The sequence below is a fragment of the Limanda limanda genome, chromosome 13, assembly GCF_963576545.1.
Source record: "Limanda limanda chromosome 13, fLimLim1.1, whole genome shotgun sequence".
NCBI classification, from domain to species: Eukaryota; Metazoa; Chordata; class Actinopteri; order Pleuronectiformes; family Pleuronectidae; genus Limanda; species Limanda limanda.
Genome location: NC_083648.1, coordinates 8,146,209 through 8,167,521, shown reverse-complemented (window position 1 = coordinate 8,167,521; position 21,313 = coordinate 8,146,209). Strand labels below are relative to the sequence as shown.

The following is a 21,313-nucleotide window of genomic DNA, read 5'->3' as shown; positions in this document are numbered from 1 at the left end:
ACGTGTTGTATAATTTTCTGATTGGAATGAGTTTGTGGTTTGAACACTGACACGAGGAGGGAGCGGTGGGTGGGGACGTCAGATTGAACCATAAGGAGCCACAGACACTCGAGCATTGATGTCACTGTGATTATACAGTGCCTGTTTCATGAGGGTGCAACAAACTGGTCCGCCTGCATTGTCAGACTAAGTTTCCCCGGAGACAGTTAATATGCAATGACAGCTTTGCCCTTCCGACGCAGCACGCGGCTCCGCTGGAAGCCTGTTCCACGTGAGTGAGGGTTGTCGTGTTTGAATTTGTTTATCGGGAAGGAATACACATTGGGTGAAAGGAGGCCTGTGACAAACAATTCTGTACACGACACACACTCGGTGGGTGGCAGGGTCCAATTAGGTTCTGGGAAAGAGATTTGAGATCGCGGCGTGACGGACTGATGCAGACATCTTGCACGAGGCGGCCCCCCCCTAGGTCAGTGGTGCCCCTGGCGATTTGTGCCATCTGACTTCCTCATGGCTGTTAAGCCAAGGACGTCTTGGCAGCAGTCAGACTGACAGGCACAATGCTCAATCCACCAGTCAATGATAGTAACACCGCGGGAAATGTGGATTCAAGACAAGCCTAAAAATAATTGCAGGAACTCTGGTTCAACTTGAGGAGGATTCATTAGAGAACGTACATGCACAGTCCTTCTCCACCAATGGGAACTCCTTACAATCATAACCTGCTGAATGCACATGTATGTAACATCCATTCCCACCACTTTTTTAGAATAGTTTTCTTTTAACTGTTTTGCAGAAGAAGTTGGAACAGAAATTGATCACTCACTGCTCACAAGCACGGTTCCTTCAGCTTCAAGAAACTGCTTTAATCAAACCACTGCCTTTTCTGAGTAGCATTTTTTGCAGACAGCTGAATGACTTCCTCTGCAGCAAGTCTGTGTTTGAGAAATTCCAGTGTGGTTCCAGGGCCCAGCAAAGCACAGAGACGCCTTTGGTCAAAGTTGTGAATGACCTCAGAATGAACACAGATGAGAAAAAGCTCTCTGTTCTCGTTCTACTGGATCTCAGTGCGGCATTTGACACTGTGGATCATAACATTCTGCTGGACAGACTTGAACACTGGGTCGGCCTCTCGCCACATGAGAAACGTAACTAAGGTGTCCTTCTATCGCTGCTGTCTGGTATACCTATCAAAGCCATAAATCAAGTACAGCTTGTCTTGTTCTGACATTGAGCCCACATCACTCCGATCCCCAAAAATCTTTACATTGGCTCCCTGTCTGTCGCAGAATACATTTTAAACTTTGACCTAGGTGGTCAAGAAGAAGTGTCTGTTGCTCCCTTAGATCCACTGACTCAAACCTTTGAGCTGTTCCTGAAGTCAGAACCAAAAGACACGGAGAGGCAGCCTTTGTCAACTACAGTCTGATGGACTCAGGGGCTCAAAATCTATGTAGCCATGGATGATATATGAAATGTATTCTTATTTATGCAAGTTTATACAGAGATTTTTGTACTGCCTTAAAATGCTCAGCACTTTGGGTTGTATGAACTGTGCTGTACAGATAAAGTTTACTACTATAATCTGTTTTATGATTGTACTGTACAAAGAGAGAACGCATGAAGAAAGAGAATTATTATTTCACTTTTAATTTATTACCTGTGACCTGGAGCCTTTAGGAGGAAACTTAATTCACCTCTTTTTTTGAGGACTAACTGATTCTCCACTGAAATCCTGTACGGCTCCAGTTTCATGTTGTGACTTGCATTTTGACTGTGCTCTGTACACATGAAGATTTACACCACTGAAAAGGCAACACCGCCTCGGGAGAAATGTCATTAAGTTCATTTGCTGTTGAAAATGTGAGGTATTTTGAGTCAGATGTAGACAACGATATGTAGTCATGCTTTGCCGTGTTGGAGGACCTTGTGTTCTCCAGACGAGAGAAAGTGTTGCTGGCTTCACAGCCTGGAAAGATATTTATACATATACCTACTTAGAATTCAAGGAGCAAGACATTCAAAAAAACACAAATCTGAATCAGTCTTACTGGTGGCATTGGTGCGGATGTACATTATCTCGCTCTTGGCTCCGTTAACCTGGTGCTCATCGGAGGCTGAGAGTTGAGTTTTCACCATGATGGCGTACTGGGTCCAGGGCTTCAGCGGCAGGATGAGATGACCTGGTTCAAACTGCTCTTTCTCCCCCTCGGGGGCTCGATCTGGAGGGTCCACGTCAGCAATCACCCAGCTGTTGGAGCCGCAGGCGTCCTGCCCATCAAACTCGGTTACGTTCTGGAATGGTCTGTGGGGGGAAAACATAAAACAATATCCAAACGAAAAGTGTGTTATATGTCGGCCCAAATTGAATTCCACTTGAGAAAGGATATCAAGTTTCAGTTTGACTTTTTCAGTCAATTCATCATCGTGTTTATCGGAGCAGTCGTTCGAGGGAAAGAGCTCTGTGAACGTCACTCAGGCCCGAGAGAAGCAAAATGATGCTGGTTGAAAAAATTTGAATAAATGAAAATGACCTTTTTTTTTCTCTAAAAGCATTTATTGCAACCCACATAGCCTAATTGCAAAACAGGCTGTAGAAATGAAGAGGTGACCTCATAATATTTGGTGATGTTACTGCAGGCGGTTGTGTTTTAAAAAGTCAGCAGACAGCCTCATTTTTATGCATGATTTTTCCATCTGTGGTGTTGAATCCAAAATGCTTTTTTTCATATTCCTTCTCTGTCGGCTCGGTGTCACGATTATTCAATCGGAACATTTTTCCATTTTGCTGCCTGGTCTACTGAGAACATAGAATACATCAGATTGAAAGTGAAAGAGTATAGAAAGCTTGTTGTGCTTGAACACTGATTTCAGATAGAGGACACATTGTTCACAGATGTCCTTATCTTTATTTTTCTGCATGTGTTTTTACAAGAGTCAGTGAAGCACAATTTAACATTGGCACAACCCACCAGGTCCAACTGATCTCCGTGTTTCTATTCAGCTTATTCTTATCTTTCAAGTGCTTGAGCAGCAGAGAGCTTTTTTTTTATTTCGAGCAGAGAACAAAGTGTGATTGTGAGTGTGGCTGCATGATGACAAAAAAAGATTTACTTACGCTTCTTTGTACAGCACCATGAATCCCAGCAGGTCTCTGTAGTCCGGTGGCCAGAACGCTTCCCACTTCACCATTATTTTATCGCTCATGGTTCGGACCTGGGTAAACTTCAGCAGGTGGTTCTCACCTGAGAAGACACATTGGATCAATTAGAAGCTACAAGCAGAAAATGTGATAAAGAGACATTAGTGAGAATACTCCATCACTGTTAGTGGATTAGTTTTAGATATAAAACTGTGAGCCACATTCCTAAAGTAAGATGAAAAAAAGATTTAATTCGCCCATAAAACTGATAAACTATATTCCGTTAAATTTTTTTAATCTGTCTGGATAGACCTATACAAGCTTTGTGCAAAAAAAACTGTTGAAGGATAAGAGCTGAGTGGTGATGCTGAGTTAAGAAGTGTTGCTGTCTGTCGGGATGGAAGCATCACCCAGAACTCCTATCCCAGACATAATGCTTAAACACAAGTAGGTGTTATAATCTCGATCTCTATATATGAGCACTAAGTTTTCCGTTCCATTCATTCACTGTGAGATGACACTGGGAGCTCAGAAAATACTGGGGAGGGAACCTTTATGTTATGCTTAGTGTGTCACACATGCCTCACCAGGGTCACAAATTAATTTCCATGCTCAAAACGTCCTCTACCCGTGCTGAACATTTGACAGCCTGCACAGGGTTAATTCGACTCAGAGGATAAGAAGCATCACACACAGTTTACTGAACGTAAAAAGAACGAATTGTTATTATTTGGTTAGGAACTTCATCAAGACTTTCAGTGTATTAATTTACTCATGTCCTGTCCCTTAGTCTTTATAATCTTAATGATTCAAAATATAATAGACCTGTACGACACAGTCTCATTTGTCTCCAAATAGATTCATCATGAACTTCTCATAATGATTTAAAAGACCTCTAACAAAGTGTTATGCTAACTGCGTCCCTGCAGAGCTGCATGTGCGCGGTGCATCGATTCTCTCAGACCCTCCTTGCCCTGCTGCTGCACTCTGTGTCTCTCTCTCTCTCTCACAACCACAGTGACACTGGACCCATCTGTCATAGTCGGACTGGACAGTTGGAGCACCAGGAATTCCCAGCGCATCGGTGAACCATCAAAAATCCATCAAGTTTTTACTGTCCATGGCAGAACTAACAAGAGTAGTTTATGTGTGAGTTCGTTCCCATGGCAGACACTAAATATATATATAACTACAGCATTTGGTATGCTGTGTCTATATATAGACATTTTAGACACTATATACACTGTATAGCTAAATGAATTAGGGTTATCCCATAAATAATTATTCTAGGGTTGCTTTATGATGTTGTATTTAGGAAAAATAAACTTGTTAAAATAATATTGGTGTGTTGTGATATAAATAGCACAAATCCTGTATCACCATGTCCAATAGTTGGCTGTCCTTTGCTCTGTTGGTTGTTCTAAACTATATCAGTAAAGGTCTGCAGAGAGACATCAGCAAACACAGAAGGACAGGAAATGACCATCATGACAATAACTATGACGTTGTTTGCGGTTGTGCTAAGGTCGACCTGTGGCCATAGCAACTCGTGCAGCAATGAACACGTCCCTGGAGAAGAGGCTCTTACATGAGGCCTGGTCTCCATTGGTCTTGGTGGCGACGTCCATTTTCTGCTGCCGAGCTTTGGTTCCTGTGACCTCTCCCATGCTGCGGATCTCAGACATGCAGAGTTTGGAGTTGTAGAGGAAAAACATGCGCCCCTGCAGGATGGTGAGCTTGTGTTTGGACCAATCCCAGAGCTGCCGCAGGTTCTGATTGTCCAGGGCATAAAACGAGTAATTCCTAGAACAGAACACACAAGATTACATGAACATGTTTTTACAGTGAGCACAGTCCGTTGTGCTGCAAGGTTCCTCTACCTCGTCCGAATGAAACCTCACATATGATTTTGGGGAATTCTAACCAGAAACAGCTACCACAGTGAGACATTTTGAAAAGGTCAGTCCTTCCGCTTTTAACTCATAATTACAGGAGGAGGCTCTGAAATGTCGTGGGTGAGATGAGCTCAGAAGACGAAGTCTCACCCGCTTTCCTGTTCCTCTCCACGAATAACACGCAGTTTGCGGAAAAAGGAGAGTGACACGAGGGCGTAGGAGCGTCGCACTGTCAGGTAACCAGTGATCTCCTCCAGCTGACCCAGACTGGCTTCCAGTTCTGCTGCTATGTTGTCTACAGAAAACCAGAAAGCACAAGCCTTTAAAGTGACTTCTGAACCTGCAACACACAACTGTTCTTTGACAAACTAAGTTCTCAAACTGGTTTTGTTTTTTCATTCCTCTATATGCAAAAGCTGAATAAAATGATAAACCTATTTACCCTGTTCTGACAAAAAACTTGTATTTATTGACTTTGGTAATTGTAATTTGTGTGTTAATTGTTAAGGTACATGTTGAATATTAAGTGTTGAATTAATTGTTTGATTTATCAAAACCTGAAGCACTACTTGCTATTATCTGTTCTGAACTGAAGTTTGAATCAGACAAATCACAGATACTCACTTCCTCCACGCAGGTTAATGACCATGCTTCCATTGAGAACAGTGCAGCCTTTCAGAGCCTGGGCAGCAGTGACAGAGTCCACAGTTTTCAGACCCATGCACACCTTAGGACAGAGCCCTGCACAGGGCATACAGTTGAGCCTGTATAACAAAGAAGAAAACAAGTATTAGTCAAACTGTGTCCACAAGATAACTGTGTAAGCTGAAGTCACAAATGAAATGTTTTATATTTTATTAGTCATTTTTAAACTTCTTTCTGGTCTTCAACACTGAAACACCTTCAACCTGCCTCTTTGCCACCACAGGGCAGCAGGAACCCACTGTTACATTTCATCAGACTTTAAAATGATATGGTGAATATAATTGCAAGCAAACACAGAACTGCATTCTCTTTCAGCTCTATTTTGGTCTCCACCACCTCATGTTGGAAATATGGCTCTTTTGCAGCTGAATGCAACCAACTCTGTTTCATGTTGGAAGCTAGGCAGGTTGTGCACAGTGCGTCTTCAAAGCTTTACACTGAAAGCTGCTGCCTGAGGCTCAAAATAGTTTTGATTCTGAACCTAAAGAGTAAAGTTGTCGAATATAAAGGTCAAACTATGAGCTGGAAGATGATCTAAAGCTCTGCAGAGCCAAAGGGGAACTGCAGAGTTGGGTGTTTCATAACCTCGAATTACACCTTTCACACACAAGTATTCCCGTAATGAAAATGTTGAATATTGCTGCTTCAAAGAAATCTTCGCTGCACTGCATGCAGAATAAAAACAATGAGGATTAAACCTAAACACTATCCTGAATGCCAGCTTGAACTTTTGTTTTGTTTGAACTGAAAATGAACTAAGCCCAAACTTTGACCTTGACAACCAAGCTGAACGACCTGGCTTACATAATGTTTTCATAACAAGTCTCTTCTCATAACAAGTATATGGCCATGCCTTTGTATGCCAACCATATTAACCCATTTCCTGAAAAGCTGTCTGTACAATCCCGCTCTCATAATGCGGTAAGTGCAAACTTTGATGAGGTGAAATCCAAAGTACACAACAATCTCTGCAGCCTCGCAGAAACCCCCAGCAGCCAGAGCACACATCACAGACGTCACACGCTGCCAACAACTTATTTTTTGTGGGTTTCAATTTAAGGGAATTAAGGCACAGATTAAACAACAATGGACTGTTTGCTCTGGGTTAGTGTCCTAAGTACTACATGTGTTCAAGTTGTTTTGCTTTTGACTGGTTTATGAGGTGAGAACGTCTTTGTTCAGCAACAGTTGAGTTAGTCGGCATTGGCAAATACAGAAGCATGAGGTATTTCTTTTTTTGTGAATGCCAAATAAAAGAATTGGGCGACAGCTCATGTGCTACAGTTTTTATGACGTTGTCTAGTAAAATACATTATGAAGGTGAAACGGAAGTAGTTTGCTAATGTTGCAGCCATGTCTTGCTTGTAAAAGAGCAAAACAAACCACCTGTATCAAAGCCAAACACAAAATTAAAGTGGGTCTGTCATGTGTAAAAAAAAAAGGCCATGGTTTATTATCTGGTTCACTTTCATCTCCACAGCTCAACTTAAAGCCAACAAATGTGAGGGAGATGCCAGGGGGACAGAAAGGGAGTCATGGGGAAAAGGCAGAGATACGAGTAGAGGTCAGTAGCAGCTTTAGGTTTTTCTATGAGCAGGTATGTTTATTAAAACCCCCGGCGAGAGGTGAACACATCTGCACATCAGCATCAGAGAAGCTCTAGATTTGAACTGCGGAGCTCTTAAATCACACAATGCCACCTCCACTTTACCAAAATCTGTGCAATAAAGACCAAAGGACACGATACAAGCATGTAAAAATAACTATAATACTTCATATTTTCAAGATATAACTTGATAAGTGGCTGACTGGAATTTATTCTCTGATGAACTTAAATCAAAGTAATTATTTTACTTGAAACACATTATTCACTTCATCCTCATATAATGCTAATTTTGGTGTAAAACTGTTATTATTGAGGCTTTTTTAATACTATATGTTCTGCCACACAAATTAATCAGCTGATCTGTGATAGAACAGAACAGAAAATATATAAATAATGTATTTATTCAAGTTGCGATGAAGAGTGGCACAGCTACAGATGTTACATTTATTATAATAATTCAGAGACTTTCTCCGTCTATCTGGATATGTGCGCTTTCTATTTCTGAATCAAAACCTTGTACCTGCTAGGCAGCAAAAGAAAATCTTTAGCTCGCTTTCCTTCTCATGTCTCGCTGAGGTGCACTTGAACAAGGGACTTCAGCTTTTATCTGCTCCAGTGGAGCTGGATCTGCTCAGAGAGTCCAGCTAGAAACCTCTCAGGTCTAAATGTACAGAATGTAAGTTAAACGTTACTCAAATGGAGATTATGTGCTTTGCAAACCCTCAGTGAATAAATAAAGGTTGAATACACACATAACATTACAATCTCCGCACCAGAGCGTAACCACTTGTCCTTGTCATCACCATTGTGAATGAGAGACTGTCAAACCTACACTGCTGCATTTGTTTGCCAGACAGAGCCCTTATCTATTTGCAGCCAACCACGGGGGGTCGAGACCCGGCACCCCAGGGGATTCAGTCTGTCCCCAAATTCTCCCTGACACCTCCGCTGTTTAACTGTGAGCCAGTCAAACAGCCTTGTGACACAAGACAGCGGGTCCTGAAGGATCCAGCTGTGGTTTCAGCCTCTGCCTGAGCGACATGATTAGGGCTGTCTGGAGTGTCTGTGCTTGCAGGCACACCCACACTAATCAACAGGCCTGTCACGGTCAATGAAGGTGTCAAGGCGATGGAGGTCACTGTCAGGTCAGAACATGTACTACACCCTTCCTTTAAGGAGGCAAGCCAGTTACAATGCAGATACGGAGATACACACATAAAAAGCTGTAAATTACAGATGTCGAGAGATGAAAAACTTGCCTATAGCTTGTATGCGGCAATGAAGACGCCACCGATTGGTAATCAACCAACAATCTTGTGCAGCAAGTGGGGGACAAAAAAAACAAAACAGGCAACAGATGGATACAGAGTTAAAATCATAAACACAGATGTGCCAGACGTCCTTCTGCGCTGCACTAATATGACCTAGCTGTCTGCACTCGCTCACACTCAGAGGTGCATGTGCACAGAGTCTGATCCTCAGCTCCAGTATACTCATCCTATGCTATTAACAAAAAAACAATGATAAGAGCAAAAGCCAGGCAGCTTTAGACGTGAGACTACTTTAAATCGTACACTGCATTTATAAAATCATGTTCATTTCTTTCTTATATTTGGGACCAAAACTTGAATTTTCAGTTGAAGGTGATGTACGACAGAGAAAAACAACAGATCTGAGATATTTGAGAAGCCTAACATTGTTTTAAAAAGACATAGAAACCCAATATTATGATTCCCAAAGTATTGGCTGATGAATTTGATGTCTATAAACAAAAAATAAGCTAATTGATCGCTGCATCATTTGTTCTTGCTGAACTGCTAAACTACCTCTTTTGTGTATCATTGTCGTTCTAAAATAAAAATCAGAAATGAGGAACCAAAACATATAAATTGACTTTATGGCATTTTGACCGGTGTCTCCAGCTCTAATACACCAATCGAATGATTACTGCATAATACGTGAGTCTTTAACAATAATCCGTACATAGTAAGCCGAATGCTTTTGTAAATGAAAGCACTGTTATTATTTTTAGCACCCTCAACAGGTATGCTTTTAGCAAAATTGCACAAGGAAAATAATCAACACAGACCTATCGGCCCTGGATTAAGTTTGATGTTTATGTGGGTTTGCATGTATGGATGAAGAGTAATGAACCAGATTCATGATCTGTTGCTTCAGGTCGTCGGTATGAGTGTCCACTTACGAGGAGGAGTTGACGGTGGTGTAGCCGGAGGGACAGTCGGCCACGCAGGCCCCGTTGTGGATTACATACTCGTAGCAGTCGGAGTTCTTTTTGCGCTCCTTTTCCCGCTTGCACTTGTTGTGGAGATCCTGACAGAAGGCGAATGTGACACAGCGCCAGCCCGCGAAGGTGAAGTGGTCTTCGGGGCAGCGGTCCACACAGTCCCCCTCCAGCTGGAGGCCGCGGCAGGCCACACAGTGACTGGCTGAGTTGGGCTTCAGGCAGCCGCCCAGGCACTGGTCGTGGCAGCACTGGTTGTCCTCGGTGCAGGCCCGGTGTTTGCAATGAACAGGACACACTGCAGGTAGGGAAAGAAGAACAAGGTCAGGTTGAGGAGGAAATGAATCCCATGGAAGCAAAGTGTGTCATTTGAAAGTAAAGGTTATGCATTACGAGCTCAGTTTGAGCTGCGGGAAGAGCAGCACAGGAAACAGGAGCTTAATGCCAATCAAACATATCGTTTCAGTTCGCCAGATGTTATAGATGATTTGAATCAGTCCCTAATGACAGCACCATACTGTATCTTTATATCTTAAACACCACAGAAATTTCATAAGGCCTAATCTCTCCGTCCACAGGAGAGAAATCCATCCACACGACACTCGCCAGCAGCCCAGAGGACCATCTGCCATTGGCCAACAAGCATACTGAGCACAACCAGCAGGGATCCAACACTAAATGACTAAAGACAGACACTTAGCCAGAAGTTTTGTGAAAGTGACACAGAGACGATGGAGAAACATTTGAAGCATACAGTATTATTTGCAAGTGAGACACATGAAAGACGGCTTTGCTTGGTGTTGTTCATCTTATTTAAGGGCCTTGTACATTTGCAGCTTTTTCTTACTGAAGTAACAAAACAGTACTGTTTACTTGGAAAGATTTTTATTACACAAGAACTGCAATACCTTGGGGACAGTCTAATAATACCTCCTTGTGGTAAGCACCGCAAGATTTGTTTAGAAATGGAAAGTACACAGATTAGATCAGAATAGACACAGAATAGATAGATTTAGATATGGAAAAATTAAATGGCTTTTTGTGATTGATTTTTGAGGGACAAACCCTGGAACAGGCCTGTCAATGACCGGAATAGCTTTATTTATCATCTAGGGCAGTAGGGCTCCATCTGATTGGCCAATTATATTGACCTGCAGCGCGTGAATGCACGGCGCATGGAACACCATTTATTGCAGCTCAAGCAATCTTTGGCAATACGTATATTGTGCACGTTGATATCACGATGACTGTAAATGTGAGATAAATTGTGCCCTGATAAACTGTTAAACCCCACGCTGCAATTTCCTTAAATCAAACAACCTCTGAATCCTCTGAAGTCGCTGAACACTATTTGAGCACAGGCCTCTTCCAGCAGCGTGGACTCAAGCACCTTGTGATCACACAGAAGACATAAACACTGATAGCAGAAAGATACAGTGTTCTGATAGTCACACAAACATACAAAGGTCCACTGATGTTTCTGGGGCGTAAGCACGTTCAGCTGAGGACAAAGACACAAGTCTGTGGGCTGCCTGCTCATGCATACGTCCATACGCATGTGTGACCGTCTGTAAATAAACAAGTTACATAACTGACTCTCAGGATTGGCAGGTGTGCGTGCGTGTGCATGTTTGAGCGTGCACAGTTTCTGTGCACGGTGTCTCACTATAGGTGTGAGGACGAGTGAGCAAGGGTACACGGAGGCTACTCGGAGGTAAATACAGCAGACCGACCTGCCTGATGAGATTAGCTTCTGGTCCACGAGAGCCAGATTAAGATAGTTCAGCAGCACAGGAGATAATGAATCGCCCGGGGTTAGGGGCAGGTCACAGGTCGGCTCGTACAAATGTGAGCTCGCATGTGTTTTATTGGCTTGAACAAACATTTAGCCACATAGAGCAAAGCCACATTTCGCAGTCAGGTGCTGTATCTCCAATTATGCCAGACAATGAATTTCCATAATGTGTTATTCTCTGTAGCTCTCTGAAGCCTCTCTCGTTAGGCATGACTCAGTGAGTATATGTCCAAAACAGCACGGCTTCATTAGTGTCATGAGGTCAGTCCTTAAACGAACAAAACAACAACCCCCCCTCTTTGGTCCTCTCACATTAATGGAGGTAAGCTCCTGAAGCAAATGAAGAGAGTATGTTTGGGGGGGGGGGGAGAGCAGCAATATGAGAATGGCAGCGAAAAGGGGAAGCTTAAGGGGGCACACAGTGCAAGCAAAACAAATGACATAACCACCTTTTATCTGCGTCAGTCTGCTCGTCCAAATAATCTACCTCACAATGGGGTTTACAGAGTATTAAAGATCCTCTCTCCGCACTTAAAAACAAATAATATTGATATAATTTCCCTTTCCACCTCCAAAGTTCATTTCAAAAGCTGCCCTTCAACTTCTCCCCTCAAGCGCACGTACGCCCCCCCCCCGCCCCCCATATGCACGTGCATACACACAAAAGCTTGGCTGTCTGTGCTGGCTGACTCCTGATCCTGCAGCAGGGCTCCATGCCGTAGCACAGGCCCAGCAGCAGATCCACCCTCAGCCTTAGCCAATGTGTTGGCTAGCTGTGGGAGCTAGCCATACAAATGGCCTCTCCCATCTCCAAGGAGGACAGGCACACGCTTTAACCCTTTGTGCGCCTCGTCTCTTCTCCTCTCTCCCAGCCAGCCAGTCAGACAGCAGCAGGAGCAGCAATCGGAGGTATGCAAAAAAACACACAAAAAAAACACAAGCGCCACATAGTAACAGGCTGTGGCTGAACTAAAGTGAGCAGGATTGCAGTTCTCTTTCAGTCTCCTCCAGACCACAAATCGGCTGTTTATATACTGATCTGAAGCACAAATAGCTCTTATTAAGTACTTTCGGTTGCACATCTATCTTTGGTGGACAGCAGGAAAAACAAAGTCTATATAATAATGATTTTTATTCAGAGTAGTGTCTTTCTCCTGTCGTAATGGTTCAAACTACTGCTGAGATAATCATGTTATGTCAGTATTGTGCGGAGCAGCTTCAGTGAGTGATGGATCATGCCTCATCTTGTCTATAACTCATTAGGGGTTTTTGGAGACTTCAACGGCCCCAGAGCGACACAACAAAATTCCATCCAAAATCGAGATGTGTTTGAACAACCGACGCCTGCTCTTACAGACTGATTGCATGAGAGCTTTTTTTCTTGTTGCACATCTTATGTTCATATTTATTTATTTTAGTCATGTTCCTCCCTTTACCTTTGCAAACAATTACTGCAACTTTGCATGTGTGTCTCTTATTGTCATCTTTTGTATTTATTCTCTTGTTCTTCGCTCTATGTGCAAGGCCCTTGACATCCTGCTGTAACACAAGAATTTCCCAATTTGGGAACAATAAAGTACATCTATCCATCCAGCCATCTATCTATTTATCTATAAAATAGAGAACATGATCAATCATTAAATGAAACATTAATTATTATTATTTTTTTTTTTAAATTTGAATACTTTTGGGCTCTGGTTAAATAAATAAAACAAAGAATTGCACTGCAGCACCAGTGTTAAGCCAAATGCCATGTGAATGTGATCAGTATATTTTTTACAATAAGCCATTGCTCTTTTTCCAAACAGAGTATTTTTTTTAAATAATTGTCAAAGTAATTAAACTTTTTGAAGTTTAAATCTTGTACGTCTGATGTTTTTAACAGAGGCTCAAGTGTGGGTGTAGTGGCGAAGGTTAATGTGTGTCAGTCCATTGGGTAAATCCATTTGAGTGACTGATGCTAAGCCTCAGACGTGCACCTGAAAGAACAAGTGGGCAACCACTTTCCCAAAGCACCAAAACAAACCACTCACTCACTGTTGAAAAGATTTGTACGGCTTTGCCAGCTGCTGACTTGGCCACGTCTGCTCAGATAAAATCAATGTAAAGTGAAAATCAATACCAAATGATTCACTATTAGACATAACAAAGGGTTCTAATATAAAAACAAGAGTGGGCACACTGAAGAGAATAGACTTGTTTTTGTGCTTGTCATAAATGTTGTCAAGGTTGAGACCCTGAGGACCTTTGAGTGGGGGGCCACCCCAAGCCATCTCTGATCTCCTACAGGGAGGGGGGACGCTCAGGGGGCTGTTTGGAAGAGTTTGTCATTCTTTCATTAAAAACATCCAAATTTCAGGTCTGGTTTATTTATATTATTATTCATTTTATTATTATTATTATTATGGATGCAGCAGCTAACACAGAACTACATGACATTTGTTTTGTGTCATGAAGTTCTTAGCTCCAGTTAGATCTTGTCAGCATCTTTAATATTTATCTTTCTACTTGTGCAAAGTAAAATCACTTGACAACAATAAATCAATGGGGTTTTGGGAGCCAAGTGCCAGGGCAGCAGTTGGACTCAAGATTTATTTATGACTGGAAACATCTTAAGAAAAAGTCCTGAGGCAGAATTTGTGTCTCTGAACCCTTTATCCTGATTACACTGGTTTCTCTGGCACCCTGGTCGAGCTGCGTCTGATCTTTTGTCATGCGGTTTGTGCAAAGTGCAGCAGGATCACATGAAGGAGGAGGAATAATGGTGTAGAAATGCCTGGCTCTTTATCTCATTAGCGGAGGTTACACTTGGATGAGGCCACACAATGAGACGCTGAATCCCCGAAGCCCGACACGGACAACAACAACAACAAGCCAACACAACTCCAGGCTCCAGTGTGACAGAGATGAATACACCCTGTCAGGGCGAAGCCAGCTTGGAAGAGGGAGGTGAAGAAACGGCTCTGTGCCGACTGCCAGCCAACGCCACTTGTGTGGTGTGGAATAAAAATTGCTTTGCATTGCTTGCTAGGAATGACTCACAGTTCACCACAGTTCCATTGTCTGCAGTTCTGGATTGATCTGAAACCAATACACCAAGTTGAGCGAAGAGTTTTCTATTTTTGTTCCTTTGACCAACATTAAAAAGCACACCGTAAGCAATAAGGAATCCTACAGGCAAAGAGGATAGAACTAAACTACACCGTACCCAAAAACTCTGGGATTTCTGCCTAAAATTAAGAGCCTCTGTGCTTTTCATTAACCGCAATCCTCCCTTATATTGGTTTGTGGTGAGTTTTTCCAGGTTCCTTTTAAGGCAGTGATGAAACAACAGCACATTGAGGCGTTTTGTGTTGAGATCATATTAGACCCAAGAAAATGCCAAACGGGACTGTGGCGGTGTGCTGGTTGGTAATTAAAATTCCACGGCCATGACCAGGGTGGTATTTAGTTTCTTATGAAGGACTATTTTATGCTGAAAGCCTAGAAGAGAAGAATCTAAGAAGGAACAAACAAAGTGCTTTTGAAAATGGTGATTTGTCACTCCGCTTCTGATTTCTAAAAACAACCGACAGAATAACAACAGAGCAACACGAGTGCAAGAATAAGCTGACAAAATTGAACTTTGAAGTTTGATATATGATTTAAATGTGACATGGATCGCTTGGCACTTGTTGCCTCGTGCAGCGCAACAGCTGACCAGATATTTAGGGATGATGATGTCAGGCAAGAGATATAAAAAAGGCAGAAGTGAAGTAGATCCATACAGGTCTTATATGATTAGAAACAACCATTGAAGTCTATCAAATGTCAGAAAAGTTGCACAGAGGCCAAGGAAACATCTTCAAATTGCTTCTTAAACCCCAAGATATAACCAATCCAGACCTTTCACCAAGCAAGTAAGTCACATCGAAAGTATCCAATAAAAAAATCAAGGATATTTAGAGGACTGATATCTATGAGTGTGTTCAATTTGATGCGGCTTGATTGGACTTAAGGGAACTGTTTGGAGAAATGAGCTCTTCTGAGGACCATGTGGGGTTTTCATGCATTCAGTCAACCATCAGAAGTAATGACTCAAAGTCCTTTATTCTGCTTGGTAGAATCCTCCACACTGTATTTTTCTGGTAGATGGTTGTGGAAGTTTAAATAACAATCACAAATAAAACGCAGAGAAACATTACACTGATCTCAGAATAGTGATATTGCTGATTGCAGACCACAAGCCCTGATGTTTGGTTTATCTTCCCTTCATCGAGCTGGTAGATGAGGTTTCAGGAGTATCCCGGAGCGTGTTGTTGATTACGGTCAGATCGACAAATAATAGATGTTTATACAGGAGGCAGACCAATAAAAAAATGTGATGGAAAACACGTTCCTGCAAGAACCTGAAACTAGGACTGTGACTTACTGTACAACTGCAAATACGTAACCACAATTTACATAGTTGAGAAATAGAAATAGTAACAAGAAATGATATGTATCATGTGGATATGAAATTACCTTTATAAAGATATTATATTTCACAGGTTTACCTAAAACCAATGGATGAAACATGATCCAGACATCTGAGGCCTTTTCCCTTTGTTCAATTTGAATACAACAAATAACAGTCAGTCGACACCAGCATTTGCATTTCTCTGTAAAAATACAAATCCCCGACGGTGTCCTTTTCACTGCATGCCAACTACTTCTATCCCTTTAATATCAATTAGTTGGCGGCAAACGAAGATGGATGGCTGTTCAAAATCAACAATGAATCAATTCATGGAGTGTGTGACATTTGAGTCAAGAGGTTGAGTTTGGAAAGACTTGTACAGAGAGGAGCACTGGACAAACTATGCAATGTTAAATTCTTATTAAAAAGAAACCACTAACCACTTACAAATTTGTGTTTGGAGAGAAAGAAAAGTCTAAAGTCATTCAAACAACAATCCTGAATACTTTGTGTGTAGGCTCTGTGAAATTGTCACTCATTACTGGTTTTGGACATTTTAAATACATGTATTAATTGACAAATCAATAGAACATAACTGATACATTAATTGATAATTAATTGATAATAAGCTATTTACAAATAAAGGACTTTTGATTATTCTAATGAATGAATGAATTCAATTCTTTGCATCTTGTTGAAACAAGAAAAAGAAAAGACAGATATCAGTCAGGACCATAAATGCATATTGTGACGTCTAAATATTAGAGAAACATTTAAGACACAGAAACAACCAATGATTTATCCAACTCAATCTAAGGCAATCTTAAGTGTTAACAACAACAGACGCATATTATTGCCTGGAACTATTTGTCTCTTTTGCTTTCCGGTGTGTCCTCATCACCTGGTCTGACTCAGCCACAGCAAGGCTCGGTGGAGGCGACTCGGGTAGCAGCAGCAGCCGTAAACAATTTCATTAGCCGAGCCCGGCTCTCCATTAATAGGACAAAAACACACAAACAACATGGGAAGGCACTTTTTGTTGTTAGCGTCAGCCAGACACTGCTATCATCTGAGGGCAGGATATCCGGTTTATCCGTGACTGGAATAGAAATGATAAAACATCGTGCAATCACTGATGGTCAATTATGCTGCCTGTTTGACAGGCAAATGACGCACGCCATGGGCTTGAATCTTCATTTCCTCTCAGGGCTCAGTGTCAGGCTGAAACAATGAGTATCTCCGTGTTAGGACATTAAAAGCATTTATACCATTAATGCAGCCTCACATTTTGTCGCATTTTTAAATTTGAATTTTAACCAACGCTATTAATCTTCTTACTTAGTGTGCAGCTGCCCACAGAAATAAATAATAAATGAAAGCAGGCACAAAGTGTTCACAATAACAGAGTCACATAGGAAGGTCTCCTTAATCCACTTCTATAAGTAAATTGAGTTTGTTTGATGAAGCAAACAAGTTAGGGCCACCAGCGGGAACGTTAAGTGTTTTTTCTCCGTCATTTCCTTTCCTTATTTAGTTATATTTAATTATTAAAGGACAGAAAAAAGGCACAGGTGTCTGCCCTGGATGAAAAACGCTGTTTATTCATGACACTTGGATCCTTCGAGTGGATGTTTTTCTAAATGTATATCTACAGCTCTTCCAACAACCAGTTGGTTAGAATAAATAGAAAATCTGGGAAGTACACAAGCCCACTGATAAAAGGTTGATACACAGATCCTGTTATTTTAAGACTGATCTGATTTAGCTTTACTCTCCTATAATACTGCAGGACTCAAAACATGGACAGTTAAAAGGGATAAGATATTTTTTCTCCACAAATCTTTCACCTTGTCAAAAAGTGGTGTTTATATTACCCACAATGCAATGTGAGAGTCAGATGTACATTTGCTTTATAATTAGTAGAAAAATGACAAAACAAACTGATCTGGATCACAAGCTGTGTTTAACTGGTGAGAGGTCAGATTAAGTAAATATTTCCATGTTGGTCTGATAAAACCAGCAGAAATACAGTAGTAAGATACTGTAGATCGACTGTCGATTGTAAGTGTGAGCGCGTACAGTGGTGGAGAAGTCGGCCCAGCTTTAACAGATGCTTGAAATGTCTGGGATTCCAAGGGAATGGCTCCAGTAGCTGAACGGCGAGGGTTCGCAGGGTGCAGCTTCATATAAGACTGAATGCCAGAGCTGTTAAGTCAGCTCAAAGGAAAGGACTTGTGTGTGTGTGTGTGTGTAAGTGTGTGTGTGTGTGTGTGTGTGTGTGTGTGTGTGTGTGTGTGTGTGTGTGTGTGTGTGTGTGTGTGTGTGTGTGTGTAAGTGTGTGTGTGTAAGTGTGTGTGTGTGGGGCCTGTATTAGGATAGTAGCATTGCGCTCTACAAACTGAACCATGAAGAGAGAAGACTGTTGAGGTTCGGGAAAAAATAGAGCTTAGGCACAGTTGCTTTGTCTGATAATTTTTTCTCGTGAACTAAACTATTGTGAATGAAATTAGGTCAAAACATGTTATTAATTATTGTACAAAGTACGGTCTACTAATTGAGTTACATATATGTAGGATTATGTATTTTTGTTCCGTTTTGTCTCAAACACTGTAATCTACAGTCAAATACAACAACTGAGTAAAGAAGAAATTCACTGATAATTGACACAATGTGTGGAAATAACAGTTGTGGTATTTTGTCAGATGTTGATGTACTGTGTTACTGAAGTTAACATTCTAATCTAAAAGCCCTGGCCCGTCGTATCTCGTAATATCACCTCAAGAGGCGCAGTTCAGGTGCCACTTTAGCGTCCCGTCTGCCATCTGATGAAGAAGTAGCGCGGCTCAATAGAAATAAAAACAACGTTTGGCTGCAAAGAAAGAACTTTGATGGATGCATACATGTAGCACCTTTTGCTATTTTTGCTTGTTCTGCTTTTTGACTGCGAAACTCTTGTTGCAAAAAGTGCTACACAAAGTTTTACTTACCACGTTCTGCACCAGATGTTAAAAAAGAATAATGTCTCTGAGGCAAGAAAAGGAACCAAAAAAATGAAAGACAAATGGCTCACAGACGAGTGAAGAATTCAAACACGATGTTGGGATTATAATGCTTCTTTCAGAGGAATAAAAAAACAACGTCCTATACCGCGAAATATACACAATGGCCATATGTGCATGAACAGTATTTATTGTGTTTGGACGACATCTGATGTAACGCTGTGAGATCTCTGAATAGATGTAGCGGTCCTGTCATAAAATCACAGCAGTCAGTATTGGAAGACGTGGGACAGGCAATCATTTTGAACACATGGGTAAAGTAAGTTTGTCTTCTCCGGGGACTTGAGGACATTTTCACTCAGCAGAACAGCTGTTAACGCTCAGCAAGGATGTAACGACTTTCACAAGTGTCCATTTTCTAACACCTTTGCTTCAGTTTGAACACAATTAAATTTAGTTCTCTCTTCTTGCAAGGGCAAGAAACTGCACAGGAAGCTTTAAAGGTTTAATATTACATAGATGATAGTGAAAGAATGGAGGCCATGACAAAAATAGAAACGGCAGGAATGATGCATGTGATGGGAGAAGGACTTGGCTGACTTGGCATTCGAACACAGTTTATGTTTTAGAGGCAGTACGTCTGGCAATGAAAACATGAAGATGAATTATGCTAGCCTTAATGTCAGAGAGACAGTAAAGGGCGGTGTCCTTAAACCTCGATGAGTAAAAAGTGACATACAGTTATAATTTCCTAAATATGTGACGACAATGTCAGTGACGACAATGTAAAAAAAATGTAGTTTGTCACGGCAGCGTTTCCTTCCATCCCAAAATAATAAAGTCCAGTTACAATATCCTCTTATTTCCCCACAGACAGCTTTACTAGCAGCTAATTTAGTCCTCTTCCTGCCTTGCTGACCTCCACCGGCCACCCATCAGTATTTTGGTCTCAATAAAGTGTCTGCTGCTACCAAGGCGGCAATCCAGGCCTGAGAGTCCATTCATAACCTCGGAGAGGAAGCAGACCAACAAAGACGGGAAACAATTGGGAAGAATACTTGGGAAGAACGCTCCATGAACTTCTTCGACTGCCATTGTTCGCGGTGGAAAAGGATCGCGGTGGAACGGGCGATGACCGATGTGTGTGGAAGCAGCAGCAAAGTCAGTAGAGAGCTGAGGTCAACAGCAAGGTGGGGCCTCTCCCTTCACCCCCCCCCCACACCTCTGCCGTGACTGGTGACCTCGCCTTTCCTTCCGATACGGCCCGGGTGAATGACTGATGTGTTCATATCCACGATTACACCCCAGTGTTAGTCTGGTGTTTCCTAGCAGCAAGACTAAACAATAGCTGCAAACACACACCCGCACGCACACACACACAGGCTGTGTCTCCGTGTGATTTATTGTCCGTGTCTGTGTTGCCCACGTACACTGACCCTGACACAGCTCCAACTCCATCCTGTGATCGGACGGGAGATATATGTAATGTGAGCCAAGAGGCGCCGGATCCTCACCTGACCTGGGTTAAATGTGATTTATAACAAAAACCCAATTGAGACGACCAGCATCACCCGACAGGATCCTCCCCTTGCCCACAGGCTACAGATGCACACATTCAACAAGTGTGAGGTGGCGGCTCAGATCCATTCTCCACCTTATGGCAGCTTATTAAATATGTAACAGATCTACAGACTAGTGAAAGCTGCTGCGGTGCACAGGACGGTCCCTCTTGGGTGTCTCATCATCATCATCTCCGGCAGAGGGAGATAATTAAGATCACATTTAATAATGTGTGTAAAATACTGGCCTCCTGGGAAATTCAAGCTCATTTACTGTGTACCGCCCTGAGCTTTGTGAACAGCCTGCAACAGAAACAGCTCCACAAAGAGAACAAAAGCTTAAGTGTCTAGTTAATATTCCAGCAATAATAAAGCCAGCCATTAAAGAATGATTGAAAAGCTGTAGGGACGATAGGGGCCATTATTATTACCTCCACCAAGGAGGTTATGTGTTCACCCCTGCTCCCTTGTTGGTTGGTTGGTATTACATAAAACTACTGGACACGGTTGCCATGAAACTTGGTGGACGGATGGAACATGGAAGAAATCAGTCCATCCTCATTTTGGGGCAGATCTGGACCAAAGGGTGGATCAAGGATTTCTTCAACATTATGACATATTTTCACATATTTGCTGGGGAATCATTAATGAATCTTGATTAAAAATCAGTCATACTTAGGGAACTGATATCTACGAGTGTGTGGCCTTGGCGAAGGTATGTACTCTACTAGTTCATTATTACTTCAGCTTTGTCACTGCTTCCCACCAGTATAACACTAGAATAACAAAGACCTAATACTCCACACATGAGATTGCACCGAGTAAAAATAATAAAGATAACGCCATTGGATTTTGTTTCACAGTAATCCAACCTGTGTGACATATAATTACTGAAAAATGACTTCATACTAACACTGGGAATTTCCCGGACA

The 21,313-nt window shown here is 41.9% G+C and overlaps 1 protein-coding gene across 1 annotated transcript in view; it reads right to left on the bottom strand.

The window, feature by feature from the left end:
• insra (insulin receptor a) overlaps positions 1 to 21,313 on the bottom strand; it is a 49,275-nt gene that overhangs the window by 10,670 nt on the left and 17,292 nt on the right. The window contains exons 3-8 of the mRNA XM_061083724.1: positions 9,552 to 9,888; positions 5,662 to 5,801; positions 5,188 to 5,332; positions 4,731 to 4,945; positions 3,119 to 3,245; positions 2,052 to 2,305 (exon numbers count right to left, since the gene is read on the bottom strand). Of these exons, the coding sequence (XP_060939707.1) occupies positions 2,052 to 2,305; positions 3,119 to 3,245; positions 4,731 to 4,945; positions 5,188 to 5,332; positions 5,662 to 5,801; positions 9,552 to 9,888 (1,218 nt within the window). The remainder of the gene's footprint in view (positions 1 to 2,051; positions 2,306 to 3,118; positions 3,246 to 4,730; positions 4,946 to 5,187; positions 5,333 to 5,661; positions 5,802 to 9,551; positions 9,889 to 21,313) is intronic.